This window comes from Leptonychotes weddellii, chromosome 1 (assembly GCF_054177405.1).
Source record: "Leptonychotes weddellii isolate Sample4059 chromosome 1, ASM5417740v2, whole genome shotgun sequence".
In the NCBI taxonomy this organism is placed as follows: Eukaryota; Metazoa; Chordata; class Mammalia; order Carnivora; family Phocidae; genus Leptonychotes; species Leptonychotes weddellii.
In genome coordinates, this window is record NC_138369.1 from 99,557,051 (window position 1) to 99,572,435 (window position 15,385).

At 35.1% G+C, this 15,385-nt stretch overlaps 1 protein-coding gene across 4 annotated transcripts in view; it reads right to left on the reverse strand.

Moving 5' to 3' along the window:
- Positions 1 to 3,699: 3,699 nt before the first annotated feature.
- The window catches only part of KPNA4 (karyopherin subunit alpha 4), a 160,521-nt gene continuing 148,835 nt past the window's right edge, over positions 3,700 to 15,385 (reverse strand). For all 4 annotated transcript variants that reach the window (XM_081828834.1, XM_081828827.1, XM_081828839.1 and 1 more), the window contains 4 exons: positions 12,315 to 12,386; positions 11,047 to 11,209; positions 8,472 to 8,566; positions 3,700 to 5,682 (listed from right to left, as the gene is read on the reverse strand). In XM_081828834.1, coding sequence (XP_081684960.1) covers positions 5,584 to 5,682; positions 8,472 to 8,566; positions 11,047 to 11,209; positions 12,315 to 12,386 — 429 coding nt within the window. In that variant the 3' untranslated portion in view covers positions 3,700 to 5,583. The remainder of the gene's footprint in view (positions 5,683 to 8,471; positions 8,567 to 11,046; positions 11,210 to 12,314; positions 12,387 to 15,385) is intronic.

Sequence of the window (15,385 nt, forward strand, 5' to 3'; positions counted from 1 at the left end):
GATTATTAAATATACTTTTTTTGATTAGACATTTGTAACTGTTGTTTGGAGTAAAAATAGGTAAGGAAATCTCAGGTAAAGTTAGAGTAACAAGGGATCCTTCAGTTATACAAAACAGAAGTATGATCTGGGCAGGGAAAATAGGATTCACGCCTTCTAGAGTTAACAGAAAAACGAAAGTGGAAAAGATTGTAAAAAATTTCTTCATTAATAAAACTGGAAGAACTGATGGTCTGGAAAAGCTAAGTAATCTGAAGTAGGCAGCATATTTAGAGCTGTAACATACAAAATTTTGGAGAGAAGGCAGAAACTGATGCAAAAATATAAGCAATGATGGAGAGTAGTGCAGTGTTCTGCTAAGAGGTAAATCAGAAAGAATCTTTCAGCTGTCCTTATTCACAAGTTACCGTCATTTTTATAAACAGTACAACATGGATATTCTGAACCAAATTTGTCACCTAAGGGGCCTGAATTTAAAGGGAATATTAAAAATTAATGGAACTGCTAGGTTAAGTCTTAGGGAAAAATACTAAATCTTTCTTGTACATTGTTGCTGTGCTAGTTAATATATAATTTGATACTACAGTCAGTCCAGTTGCTTCTGGTCACACCGGAATACAGACTTGACAAATCTTCATTTTTAAAGTCTTCCTTCAATTTAGGAATTTGGATTATAATAAGGCTGTCAATGTGCACCTTGATTTTGCTTAAAGGGATCTATAACTTTTATTACCCTACTTCTATTTTTAAAAACATTATTTAGTGTGCTTATTTTTTTTAGAGGTTTGTAGATAAACTTTTAATTTTTTAAAGTATGGGTTATTTAAAAAGGATTTTATCTATTTGTCAGAGAGAGAGCACACAAGCAGGGGGAGAGGCAAGGAGCCCAACACAGGACTCGATCCCAGGACTCCGGGATCATGACCTGAACCAAAGGCAGAGGCCCAACCGACTGAGCCACCCAGGCATCCCTCATTTTTTAAGTAATCTCCACTCCCGATGTGGAAGGCTTGAACTCATGACCCCAAGTTCAAGAGTCATATGCTCCACCAACTAAGCCAGACAGGCAACCCAGTTTAAAGATAAAGTTATTATCCTTCTATTAAGAAGAAAATAATTTTCTCCTTCAAATGTTCAAAATGTCAAGTTTGTTAGGCATGGATTTGGTATTTCAGGAATATGGGAACAAATGTCTGGGCAAATTTTTCTTTCCTAGTCATATTAAATTACTGGCTGACATTTAATGAATTTTGCCAAGGAGTAAAATAATCAAGAAGTAAAAAGGTACAAAAATTTACCAGATACCCTGACCTTCAAACAGTCAACTACTGAACCTTTATACTTGGGATCCTAACTGAACTTTTATACTTAAGAAGTAAATAACTCACCAAACTTCAGAAGTTAACAACTGGTAACTGCCTTTGATTGAAGCTAAACTGGCCTGTTTATAGCTCACCACCTTAATATCTACAACGAAAAGATTCCATTTTGAAAACCCAAAAGAAATCAAGTAATTTCAAACCTCTCAGGCAAGCTTTTACAAAGTGTTAGCCATTCCTCAAAATACTTAGAAAAAGTTGTATCAACACTTTATGAACTGATTCATGAATTTAAATGAACGACTCTAGAATAGCTGAAGCACAGCTTCCAATGGTATGCGAGTTGAGATCTAGGTCTTACCTGGCCATTAGTAGCTGTGTGACCCTGGACAAGTCACCTCTTGGCAATCATTTAAAGGGGTTAATTAAGACAGTTCATTTATACTTGGAAATTCATGGACTCCTGATTCCCTCAAGCTGTTATGCTTATGCATTTGGGGAGGAAGCTGGTCCAGAGCTTTCATTAAATTCTTATAAGTGGTCCAAAAACAAACTTGCAGTATATTAGGGGATCGCTTCTAAATTGCTCTAGGGTCTAAAGACCGATACTCCTTTTTTGTGGTAGGCAGAACTCTAAGATGGCTCCCAAGATTCCCTGATGCACATGCCCTTTATAATCCCCTTCCCTCAAGTGTCGGCAGGATCTGTGAATATGATAGATATTATAGGTTACAGTACAGGACAAAGGGGAAGGGATTTTGCAGGTGTAATTAAGGTACTAATCAGTTTGGCTTTGAGGTCATCAAAACGGAGATTATCCTAGGTGAGTATGATCAGGTGAGCCCTCAAAAAGAGGTGGTTTAGGGCCTTTTCCAAAGTCAGATTCTCCTGCAGGCCTTGAAGTGGCAAGCTGCCTTGAATTCTACAGCTGCCAAGAAACAGATTCTGCCATATGAGCATGGAAGAGGACCTCGAGCTTCTGAGGCTGTGGCTCTGGCTGAAACCTTGACTGCAGCCTTGTGAGGTCCTGAGCACTGGATCTAGCTAAGCTGTACCTGGGCTCCTGCCTGTGGAAACTGTGAAATAATAAATATATGTTGGTTTAAGCCGTAAGTTTGTGGTAATTTGTTATACAGCAACAGAAGACATATCACTTCTTAAATTACAAAGCTTAGCTTAATTTCTCCTTTTTCTCGAGGGAACTGAGGTGATAGAGAATCCAAACAGGGCGCTCCACAAAGTATATTAATGTTACAATAAAGCCCATCACTTTGCAATGCAATGATACCTTCAAAGAAACAAAGAACCTATGAAATGCAGTCACCAGGTAAGCCTAAACTAAAAGTTAAAAAGTCTTCCAGATCTATTTTTAATGATTAGTCAATAGTTTTAATTATAGGAATGTTATGGTTTTGGTCCAAAGTAATGTGGAAAGTACTAATTCCATCATGACACAAAATAGAAAAAAATATCTTTAAAGATATATTTTAGACTAGGGCTATTCACATTTGTAATAGAACATTCTTATTTTTATACAACTTGAGAAGAGCTCAATGCTCCAAAAAAGCAGTTTAAGACATGAAAAGCCAAGAACATTAAGCTTATTAAAGGCTTACTATTCCATTTTTCCCCTCCTCACAAATAATGCTCTGTGTTAAAAATGAAGTTTCTTAATCAGTGGAGAATAAAACAAAGAGTTGTGTTTAAATCTGCTAAGTATGGTGAACTGTTAAGTGTGCTGAAACAAATTTCAGACAATGAAAGATCCCTCCAAGCATTCTATTACAAAATCAATGTCCTGTATGAGACCATAGGTAGAAATGAAATATTTAGACCATCAGGTAGCCCTTGTATTCACAGATGTTGCTATCATCCACACTAGGATGTATTATAGGGTTAACTATTTTATAAAATCACTTGGCCTATTATAACCTTACTTTGAGCTAGATCTGTTTACTAAGAAACATGGATTATACAAAATACTGTTATGGTCAACTTCTGTTAATTTAAGCCTTCTGTAAAAAAACAAGCTTTGTATGTAATCTGCCACTTGTAGCCATGTGCTGAAGTTATAGTAATATGTAAAATATAGTTCAAGTAGTCTCTCTCAGTCCATTTTGCTAGAAGAATAAAGGAAGGTCAAAATCTTGGGCTGGACAGGGAGAAAGCAGAAGCAAAGACAGTGTCACCTGAACAGACCCAGTGGGTTAGAATATTAGTATGTCTATATTAAAAGTACAGAATTTAAGAAATTTCTTCTGTTACATTGGTTCTAGGTCAAAAGCTTAAGGACAATCTAAAATAAGCCATTGATTCATACTCTAACTTTATGTTTATATTTATATATTAAAATCCAAACAGCACACACACACACCCCATGTAAAACATTGCTTTAAGTTTTAATGTTTATTTCCCCAAGACAGCCTAGCCTGCATTCTACTTGGATAAATTTTACAAGCTAGTTTTCTGCTGCTTCTAGTTTTAACTTTAACCATGTTTCTGATGACAAGGAATGCTGCAAAAATACTCTAGTTCAACAAAGAGTTATGATCACAAAATAATTTTTATCCATTCTACAGTGTTTCAGAATTACCAGTTGATTTTAAACACAAAGTAGATATAGATGCTAATGGTGGCTAATCTGGTATGTTTCTTATAGCAAACTGTTGTTCATGCAACACTTGTGCTCAAAGGGGAAGGCACAGGATTTCCTACAATGAGCCACCTTATAAAGAGTTCTTTTTGTACAAATTAATTTATGTCACATTTAATTTAGTGTGCATAACCTCAAAACTGAGGTATTATTCCAATTTATAAAAACCACTTGCATAACTTTTATGCAAGTTTTAAAAATACAAAGTTTTCTCCCTAAAGTGGCTCAAAATAGATTGTTCATGGCTGCCTACATCTAAGATAAAAAGATTCTAAAACAATTGAACAGATTAGGCATATTATTAAAGGTGTTCAAACCATTACTTGATTTGTACATCTACTCAAACCTCTTCATCGGTCTTTATTCAGCAGTACATATGCACCAAATTCCATTTTAGAAGTTTCCATATCATTTTCATAGAAAACAAAGTTTGAAAACAAGTAACATTTAAACACAGCACGGTATTCTACCACAACTGAAACTTTTTTCTTCTTCTTCTTTACAGGACTCAACAAAATCTAAAAATGAACTATGCTGTAGATTTACCTCATGCAAAGATCTTTATGTTATCTCTGAAAATGAAAAGGATGGCTTTTTAAAGCACATTTTACTGTTTTATACTATTATGGCAACTTGTGTACTGCAACACAGTCTATTTTGAGGGAAATTTATGATTTTTTTCATGCAAAAATCTACACAAATTAGTTCTGATGATATGGAAAGCTTTTCATAGCATCAAACATTCATCTGGTGCAAATGCACAGGGAAACCTTCCTGAAAAGTTTTCTGACTTGAGAAGCAACTAAAAAGCCATACTAGGTAAAGTAAATAAAAACTAAAAAGAAAAAAAAAGGAGGGGGGGTGGGTAAAGGGAAGACGGGGAGTAGAAAACACAGGCTGCAGAGTAAACCAATGTCTGCTGCTAAACCGGTCTTTGTTTTCATGTCCAGTGTACATTAACACTTATGATCTCACTTTGATGATTTACTAGGTTTGTTATCAGCCCCCTGAAGGCGAATCAAGCTTGCATGCGTTCACATACAGCACCACAACCATACTCTCGTACACAGTCACCCCAGGACTAGGAGTCTGCTTCATGAGTGAAGAGCCCTAGATTTGAAAGATGAACCTGACTCCCTATCACTGAGCCAGACATTCATTCATCATTGTCCACTCACACATTGCTTCATAGCAAGGCCTGGGCTCGTTTTCCTTTGACTTATATGGGCATCGTATCCTCTTTTATGCTTACAAGGCTTGAAGATGACAGTACTGCACTTTCCCCTCAATTGATACAGAGTAAGTCAATGTTCCTTCTCAGGCACTGAAGATCTGTGACCTGTAGCCCTTTTTACTTTGAACAACCTAAATAAGCATTCATGTAAAGTTTTCGTTACATTTTGCCACTCATTCTCACTCGCACCCACTCGCCATCTTGACCTCATTTGGGCATTTTCTGTGATTCCAAATGAAATCTTCACATTTTCTTTCCCGATTTAATGCAGCAGCAGATCCCATGAGCCAAGCTTGATGGATCAAACCTTTTTATATATATGTATATATATATATATATCTCAGTGCTGCATTGTACCTAACTTCCACAACATCTTTCTAAAACTGGAACCCTTCTGTTGGTACGTTGGCAGATGAATTGAAACCAAATGTTCCACCTTGTATTGCCTCTGGAACAAGGCTAGGATCTTCATCAATCTAAAGGAAAAAAGAAAAAGTAAGTGATAATTAGTTTTAAAGGTTACATAAATAACATTATAGAAATATTCTCATTTCCATAAAAAAAGTACAAGAGAGATGATGAAAGCCAACATTGTCCTACCATCTCTTTAGAAAGCTGAAACATTTCGTAAAGGCTTTTTCTTTTTAAGATTTTATTTATTTGACAGAGAGAGACACAGCGAGAGAGGGTACACAAGCAGAGGGAGTGGGAGAAGCAGGCTTCCCACAGAGCAGGGAGCCCGATGCGGGGCTCGATCCCAGGACTCTGGGATCATGACCTGAGCCGAAGGCAGACGCTCAACGGCTGAGCCACCCAGGCGCCCCAAGGCTTTTTCTTAAAGGCACCAAAATGAGAGGAAACTTAAGAGAATATGCAAGATAGGTATCTTCCAAGAGTGACATAAGTAATAAATTGGAGATTGTCCTACATCTCAAACTGAGAGGATACTCACTATAATATCCCTTTTACTTGGGCAAATAGATAAAAGTTGATGACATTAAAAAACTTAATGCTGTCACTTTTGGAGAGTAAATGTAATCTTTAATTTTTTTACTAGCAACTGGAGATAAATGACATTTGGGCTTAAAATGGTAAAATAATAGCTGTGATATAATGAATAAATAATGTTCTTTATACTTTATATCTAGGGGTTCTTTTTTGAAATACCATATATAGTACAGTTCCCCCTATAAATACGCATATCATCTGAATTATTCTTTTCACAATGTAAGAGATTAACAGAGAACTTCATGTTAAGGTATTAGAAATCATAAGGTCTTGTGTATATCTATAGTTGCAAATTAGGACTTCCAAAAATCCAACTTTAGAACATGTGATAAAAGCTACCCTTAAGAGAGGATGTCTTTCTGGATTTTATTTCTGATTGATTTAACTAGCATTATATTCTAAATAGGACTTAGCTTGATCATCTGTAAGTAAATAGTCCACAAATTTTCTTTTCCAGTATTGTCCTTCCCAGGTTAATGTTCAAATCATATACACTTAAGAAAATATTTAATAACATTCCATTCTTTTTTGATAATGTGGAAAAGTTTGGGGTATATGAATTTTTTTTTGAAAAGTTGAGAATTATCAAAAAATCCACTGGTGGCTGTATCTAATCATAATTTTCTAAGGAATAACTGCTTTTAGATTTACTTTTCCAAAGAAGCAACATTAAAAATAAGTTAATACTTTAATTTCAACTACCATATACTATGAAGATACTTTTGTATACTACACCTTACATTATATGATAACTTATCTTTCTTGATGATTTACTGTTTCCATTTTATGTATCTTCAAATTTATTTTTGGTCACCTACTAAAAGTAACAGTGACAATATCTTCAAATATGGATGAACTATTGTCATAAAGGATTATCACTGTTTTGTTTATAAATATGCTATTAACAATATACAATTTGAGAACTATAAAGACATCAAGTGAAAATAAACCCTGACTTGCCCAGTGTCAAAAAAATTCTTATCATACTCAAAAGCAAAAAAACAACCCAATTAAAAAATGGGCAGGGGCACCTGGGTGGCTCAACCATTAAGCGTCTACCTCCGGCTCAGGTCATGATCCCAGGGTCCTGGGACTGAGCCCTGCATCAGGCCCTGCTCAGCGGGAAGCCTGCTTCTCCCTCTCCCACTCCCATTGCTTGTGTTCCCTTTCTTGCTGTCTTGCTCTCTGTCAAATAAATAAATAAAATCTTAAAAAAAAAAATGGGCAAAAGACCTGAACAGACATTTCTGCAAAAGATATACAAAGGTGAATAGGTACATGAAAAGATACTCAATATCACTAGGAATTAGGGCAATGCAAATTAAAACCACAATGAGGTATTACCTCACACCTGTTAAAATGGCCATCATTAAAAAGCCAAGAATTAACAAATGCTGGTGTGGATATGGAGAAAGGGGAAATCTTGTGCATCGTTAGTGGGACTTTAAATTAGTATACCCACTATGGAAAACAGTATGGAGGATCCTCAAAAAAATTAAAAATATAACTATCATATGATTATTTAACAATTCCACTTCTAGGAATACATTCAAAGGAAATGAAAACACTAACTCGAAAAGACATCTCCACCCCTATGTTCACAGCAGCATTATTTACAATAGCCAAGGCATGGAAATAACCTAAATGTCCACCAACAGATGAATGGATAAAGAAAATGTGGTATATATACACAGTAGAATATTATAAAGACTAAAAGGAAATCCTGCCATTTGCAACAACATGTATAAACACTGAGGGCATTTAATGCTAAGTTAAATAAGTCAGACAGAGAAAGACAAATACTGTATGATCTAACTTTTATGTGGAATCTTAAAAAAGACCAAAAAAACTCACAGGAAAGATCAAACTTGTGGTTACCATGGGTAGAGGGTGGGGGAAGAGAAAAGTGGAGGAAGCTGGTCAAAAAGTACAAACTTCCAGTTACAAGATTAAAAAAAAAAGCTATTTTACAAGTAAACCTTTCAGCATTCCTGTGAAATAAAAAGTCCTCATTCTATTTTTAACTATTAATGGCAATAAATCTGTAAAAAAGAAAAAAAAAATCCTTGTCTTTTTTTGCCTTTAGAAACAGTAACTACTTTTTAAAATGCCCTGACAGACTTTAAAATATTAAAATATTTGTTTCTGAAAGTGACATTATTTTAATTCCATTCCAAAAAATGTATGTCCTAGCTTATATTATTTCTAGACTTATGTTTATACATAAAACTAAGAAAACTATAAAATTATTAAATACATCATCTGAAGAGAAGAACTGATCAATGATCTCATAGGCCAATTTGTAGATGTCTTCATTTTCATGATTTTGAAGTTGTTCAATTTTCTCCAGTCCTGCAAGAAATTTTATGAAGTGAAACAATGGTAATATTTAAAATGTAAGAACAAAAAATTTACAATAATCTTGGGACCACATAATCCCAATTTTTGGACTGCAAATCTATGATTTTTGGGACTCTATTCTAAAGGTGAATCTTAAAAATAAAAAGGTTTTATGCACAAATACAGCATATTTATCTTAAAAAGTTAACAACCTGAGTGTTTAAATGCATATAAATGTTTTAAGCAAGTGACAGACCCCTCTCTATTCAGCAGAGCACTATATAATCAATGTTTATAAGGAATAACAACATGGATTACTTTTGTTTGTTACAAGTTAAAAGCAGATTCTTTCTACTTTCTAGCCTCTGCCAAGTTTTTCTAATGAGCATGTATAAAAACAATGAAAATACTGGTGATTAATAAATATGAATGTTAAGACATATGTTAAGTATTATGGAAAATGATCAAGCTCAATCACAGTGTTTCAGGAGAAGGGAATTTTCCCTATAAACATTGAGCTTATTAAATCATAGGCAGAAACATTAAAAAGAATATATAAACTTAACTGATACGCAAATTGCATCTTGTTCGCTTTATAGGAGTAATAATTTTAAGGCTTCTGAAGTAAAGTGAAATTGCCCTTTCATGAGTGTTCTTCTTTATCTCTATTCCTTACATGGGAGAAGTTGTTTTGGGCTCATTTTTCACTCTACACACTCTACTTAGTGGGCCTGCCTTAAGTAAAAAAGAATTTAGCTAGGTACGCCTGGCTAGCTTGGTCAGTGGAGTACGCAATTCTTGATCTCGGGGTTGTTTGAGCCCCACGTTGGGTGTGGGGATTGCTTAAAAAGAAAATCTTAAAAGAAAAAAGAATTTAGCCACTATGATAGGGTGAGGACTTGTTCTTTTCTGGGCTTCAGAAACATAAAATTAAAATGCCTGTGTGATCATTTCACCAGATGTTTCATGGGTACTTAAAACTCAAAATGTCCGAACACAATTTGTTACTTGCCTTTCCTCAATTAAACTATTCGTTCCAATGTATTCTTACTTTGTGATAATAAACAACTTGAAATTGGAGAGAAAGCCTAGTAAGTTCCCCTTTCCCTCAATACTCTATCATCAAATCTCAAAAACCTCATAGTCTATCTACTTCTTGAATCCTGTCATCATTTATTGTGGCCCAACCGCTATATACTGTCCTAACTGGTTTCCTGCCTCTTGTCTCCAACGGTCCCATTTCCCTGATATCCACGCTCCATTTAAACTACCAATCCCTTAGGTAAAATCTTTCAATGGCTTTGTAACACCCTGGGGCAGAATTCATTGGGGAAGCTTGTAAGATACAGATTCCTAGCCTTACCTCCAGTGATGAGGGCAAGGCTCAGATATGGATTTTAATATATAAAAATAAAATTTTTAATAATTAAAATGTTTATGTGGGGAAAAAAGTAGTAAAAATTTTAAACTATACTTGTTTTTAATTTTTCTGGTACTCAACTTCCCAATTAGGTTCCCTATTCTCTATCTCCTGTTCCTAACTTGATAGCTTTGTGTTTTCTGTTGCTCTGTCACTTTAGTAACTTTAAAAATACTTCTTTCTTTTAAGCCTCCGAACTCTTCACTAAGCAAACTGAGAATATGGTTCTCTTACTCTTATAGTTACTTCTCCTTTCATTTACTTCTCCACATCTGTCAGAAATACCCTTCCTTTTGTGCTTATCTGGGTTGGTAACATTTACATTTTGTTCCACGGCTACAACTGAGTCTTCCATGTTCTATCTACATGGTAATTCTAAGAGCTGAAAGCGAAGCCATGCTGTTTATACTCTGTGTGACTCTGGCACAGAATCAGATTTGGAAACTGTGTGACAGAATAAAGAATCTGCTGTGCTATCAAGCTTATAAGACCGCAGGGGCCTGGTTGGTGGCGCTATCTCCAGCCTCATGTTTAGGCAGCTTCTACCCCATACTTTGTGATTCAGCAACACTGAACTACTTATAATTTGCTGAATGCTAGGTCTCACCTCAGACTTTGCTCATGGTGTTATCTCTGCCTGGAACACCTCTCATCCCTTTTTATTTTATTAATCCTTATTCATCTCTCAAAATCCAGCTCAGGTGTCACTTCCTGCTTCTTCCAGGTATTTCATTTTGTTGTACATTTCTATTAGGGTAATTAGCACATTAAATCAGTTCATATTTATCTCCATGACTAAACTGACATGCCTTGAGGGCAAGGACTGTGTCTTGTTTACCACTGTTTTCCCAGTACCTTAGCACAGTGCCTGTTCAATACATGGCAGCAATTTAGTTACCTAAGCATATGCAAGAAGCTGAGCAGGACTGTACATATAGAATATAGTATTTACTTTATTCTGTTACTTGATAATCTAAGACAGAAAAATTCAGAAGTGCTACATTAGTCAGAAAATAAAGGCAGTTATAAAAAGAACATTAAAATGTGAAATAATAGCTTATAATAAACTTACCTCCACATTCTTCTATAAGATTGGCTATGGTTTCTGCCTCATCTTCAGCCATTTTTAATATATTACTTAGTCCATCAAGTACTACTTGCACAACTTGTGCATCTTTTACAGTCAGCAAGTTGCAAAAAGGCGGAATAACATTTTGTTGGATTAGATAGGCCACCTGAAGAAGAAAAACACCATGACAAAATAAACATAAGAGAATTTTGTTTGTGTACCATATGATTTCACTGAAATAATTTTGACTTCAAAAGTTTGAGTATGGAAACATGACCTCATCTTTCACGTTATGTTAGACCACATTAGATTATTTTATTATTTTATTGTTAAGATTATTTTACTATGAGATTCCTTCTCCTTTTAATGTAGTGTTTACTTTTCTTTAACTTAGGAAAAAACAAGTGAAAATGAAGGAATCACTCAACTTCATATGAAACATTTGCTGTAAGGAGTACTTTCTTCAAAGGCCCCTTCCTCCCCTTTAAGATTAAAAAATTATGAAATCTGTAAAGAGGATGGATGATTTTTTTTAAAGCTACCAACTGTTCAATGTTATAGTATTCAATGTGAGAGTGCTATAACATTTAGAATCCTCAAATACCTGGCCATCTTCAATTCACTGTTCAATTGGTTATATAGTATTTTCGTAATATTTTTCTAACATTTTTATATTTTGTTATATTGTCATTTCCATGTACTATGTGTATATTCTGCTCTGTATTCATATGTAAATGGATTCATTGCTCACCACCAGTCTATAGCTTATCTGTGACAATGCCTCTTTAAACTTTACACCCTAGGCTCCTTACATCCCTTTCCCTAATTCCTAGACCCAGTCTTTTGGCTTACGTTAGTTCCTTGCTTTGCTGCTGGTAAATTTTTGTTGCTGTTTGTGTTCTTTTTGTTGTTGGTGTTCATTTGTTATAAGAATCTGTGATGTTGTTTCATTCTGCCCTATTATGCTAAAAAGTCCTGTTTTTTCTTAATACTGTTAAAAAAATAAATAAATAAACCCCTGACTACATATGTTTTGATCTTACCATGGATTAGAAAATTTTTGTAGGCCAAGATGGTGTAACACTTCTCATCTATGAAATATAACTAAAGGAAGTCAAGGTGACACTTTTATATGGGGGGAAAGAAAAAAATCACAGAATGTCTGTTATCTTGCTATTATTTTAAGTTATGATTTAACTGAAATCTAAATCTTAGAATTATCTGTACTATTATTTTACCAGGTTTGAGAAATAAATAAGAGCTGAACTTACTTGATCTTTCCTCCCACTAATTGTTAAGTTACTTATGGCCCAAGCAGCTTCTTTCTGAGTGCCAAAATCCCCCTGTAAAAGCAAAGGATACAAATTGCAACATAGTTTAAATTGGGGAAAAGTGTTATCTGAAATGATTTTCAACTGCTTATTTCCCCAGGTTTTTTCTAGCCTTTCTATTTGCATACATAATTTTTACTTAAGAAAAGATTTTGAATTCAATTTACCCTAAACAAAACAACAATTTACCCTAAACAAATGTAGACTCCCTTTTGCAAACTCTCCTGGAAACAAACTGACTTGGTATTAGTGTTCAATGAAATCAGATTAAATGAAGTCAGTGATAAAATAAAAGCAGTCAAAAAAAGGAAAACGTACATTTCACTTTAATCAAAGAAATGTCCAGTATCCTTTTAAACACAAAACAAGGTTTTAAAAATGATAATGTCCACCACTAATGAGACTATGATATAAAAATAGCACCCTCCTACATTACCTTTCAAATATAAATTGAAAAAAATATACTTAAAAATCATTTAAAAAGTCATATATATGACTTAGTAATATACTTAGTAATACATTTAATAATTATATGAAGTTCTCAAAGGTGAGAATCTCTGAGAACTTACCAAGAAAATAATTTAAAACAAATATTATGTATCTTTCTAGATATCATCTTAGTAGCACATACTAGTCAAAAAGTAAAAGCAACCAGAATTCTCAACAACAGTGGAATAAATGACTAATTACAATAAATCTGCTGAATGGAGTAATAACCTGTTGTTAAATATAAAGAAGACTAGCAACCTGGGAAAATGCTTACAATTAAGGAAAAAACCTATATAAATATGAGGAATAAAAATTAATATTGTAGTGGGATATCTTTTTATATACCAGACTGATAAAATGTAAATATCAGTGAGGCTGGTAGGATTGTAAAATGGTACAATGCTTACAGAGTGGGGATGACATTATACAGCAAAATTTACACATATGCCAAAAAACCCTAAACAGGGGCGCCTGGGTGGCTTAGTCGTTAAGTATCTGCCTTCGGCTCGGGTCATGATCCCGGGGTCCTGAGATCAAGCCCCGCACTAGGCTCCCTGCTCAGCGGGAAGCCTGCTTCTCCCTCTCCCACTTCCCCTGCTTGTGTTTCCTCTCTCGCTGTGTCTCTCTCTGGCAAATAAATAAAAATCTTAAAAAAAAAAACAAACCAAAAACCTAAACAAACAAAAATACTAATTTCCCCAAATAAAAAACAGAAATAAGTAACGTAACTATATATATCAAGTTGGTGACCTAATCACACATACAAAAATTATTTCAAGTGACAGATCATTTTTAAGTACATCACTGATGGAATACATCCTAAAAACAATACCCCTCAAGGAAATCTTAAAAGTGGAGTAGTCAGGTGGCAATATGATCTTATTATTTTGATAAATTTTATATATCTCAATATATACTGTAATCTTTTTAGTTCTCATGTTCACAAAATTACTATATATTTTCTACTTTTTTTTTAAGTAGGCTCCATGCCCGAAGTGGGGCTTGAACTCATGATCCTGAGGATCAAGAGTCGCATGCCCTACTGACTGAGCCAGTCAGGCATCCCTATTTTCGATTTTCTAAAAACAAAACCAAACAAAACCAAACACATTATCACCCATTTTGTTCACTAGAAACAATGACAACCTTGTAGCAATTATCATCCTTAGGACCTGAACTATGATACTTACATACTATCTGCTACCTAAAAGGACACCCTGGAAAGTCTAGGTCAGAAAATACATAAAATAAGCTTGAGAACTGTGTCATATTCAAAAGGTAGGAAGCTCTCATCTCAAAAACTACTGGGGTGATGGAAAAAAGACACAGGTGCTAAATTTAAGAGATTCCCATTGGTTAGGGACAATCTGCTAGAAAAAATAACTACAATGGACTAAAACTTACAATATATACATAAAAATTCATAATTTCCTAATGACACTAAAAACTCCACCCTAGTATCCTTTTGAGGTTGTTAGGGAACCATGTTATTCTAAAAACTAAGTGAATAATGGGATGCCTGGGTGGCTCAGTCAGTTAGGCATATGATTTTTCATCTCAGCTCCGGTCTTGATCTCAGGGTCACGAGTTCAAGCCCTGAACGGAGCCTACTTAAACACACACACACACCCCTCCCCCAAAACAACAAAACAAAAACTAAGTGATAATGAGAATTCATCTTGCCTTTCTTATATGAAACATATTTCAGAGTAAACCAATAGCTGATAAAGGAAAAAGGTTTTTTTCTTTTTTAAAGATTTTATTTATTTATTTAGAGAGAGAGATAGTGGACAGAGATAGGGAGAGAGAGCATAAGCAGGGAGGAGAGGGAGAAGCAGGCTCCTGCCGAGCAGGATCCTGACATAGGGCTCGATTCCAGGACCCCAGGATCATGACCTGAGCCGAAGGCAGATGCTTAACCGACTGAGCCATCCAGGCGCCATGAAAAAAGCTTTTTATTGAAAAATCAAAGTTAATACATAAACAACGACAGAATTAGAAAGTCAGCATTTTGCAGTTCCTAGTAAAATAAGGGATCCACACAATGATCATTAATGACTACCTGAAAACCACTAGTGAAAAACTGATGGCTAGGTTTATAATAATCAATTGGAGTAGGCTCATAACACCTGAGCTCACTCATCAATCTGAAGAGGACAGATGTAGGACATCTGAAGATATGGGACAAACAGTATATGTCTTCTGATGCAAATCATTAGGAAATACAGAGTAGTGCATTAAGCCTTGCCTAAAAAACTGAACTGGCTCTACCAGTTTATAAGAAACTAAGCCTTTACTACCAGTTTGTAGAAAACATGGAGGGAGGGGCGCCTGGGTGGCTCAGTTGGTTAAGCGACTGCCTTCGGCTCAGGTCATGATCCTGGAGTCCCTGGATCGAGTCCCGCATCGGGCTCCCTGCTCAGCAAGGAGCCTGCTTCTCCCTCTAACCCTACCCCCTCTCATGTACTCTCTCTCTCTCATTCTCGCTCTCTCAAATAAATAAATAAATCTTTAAAAAAAAA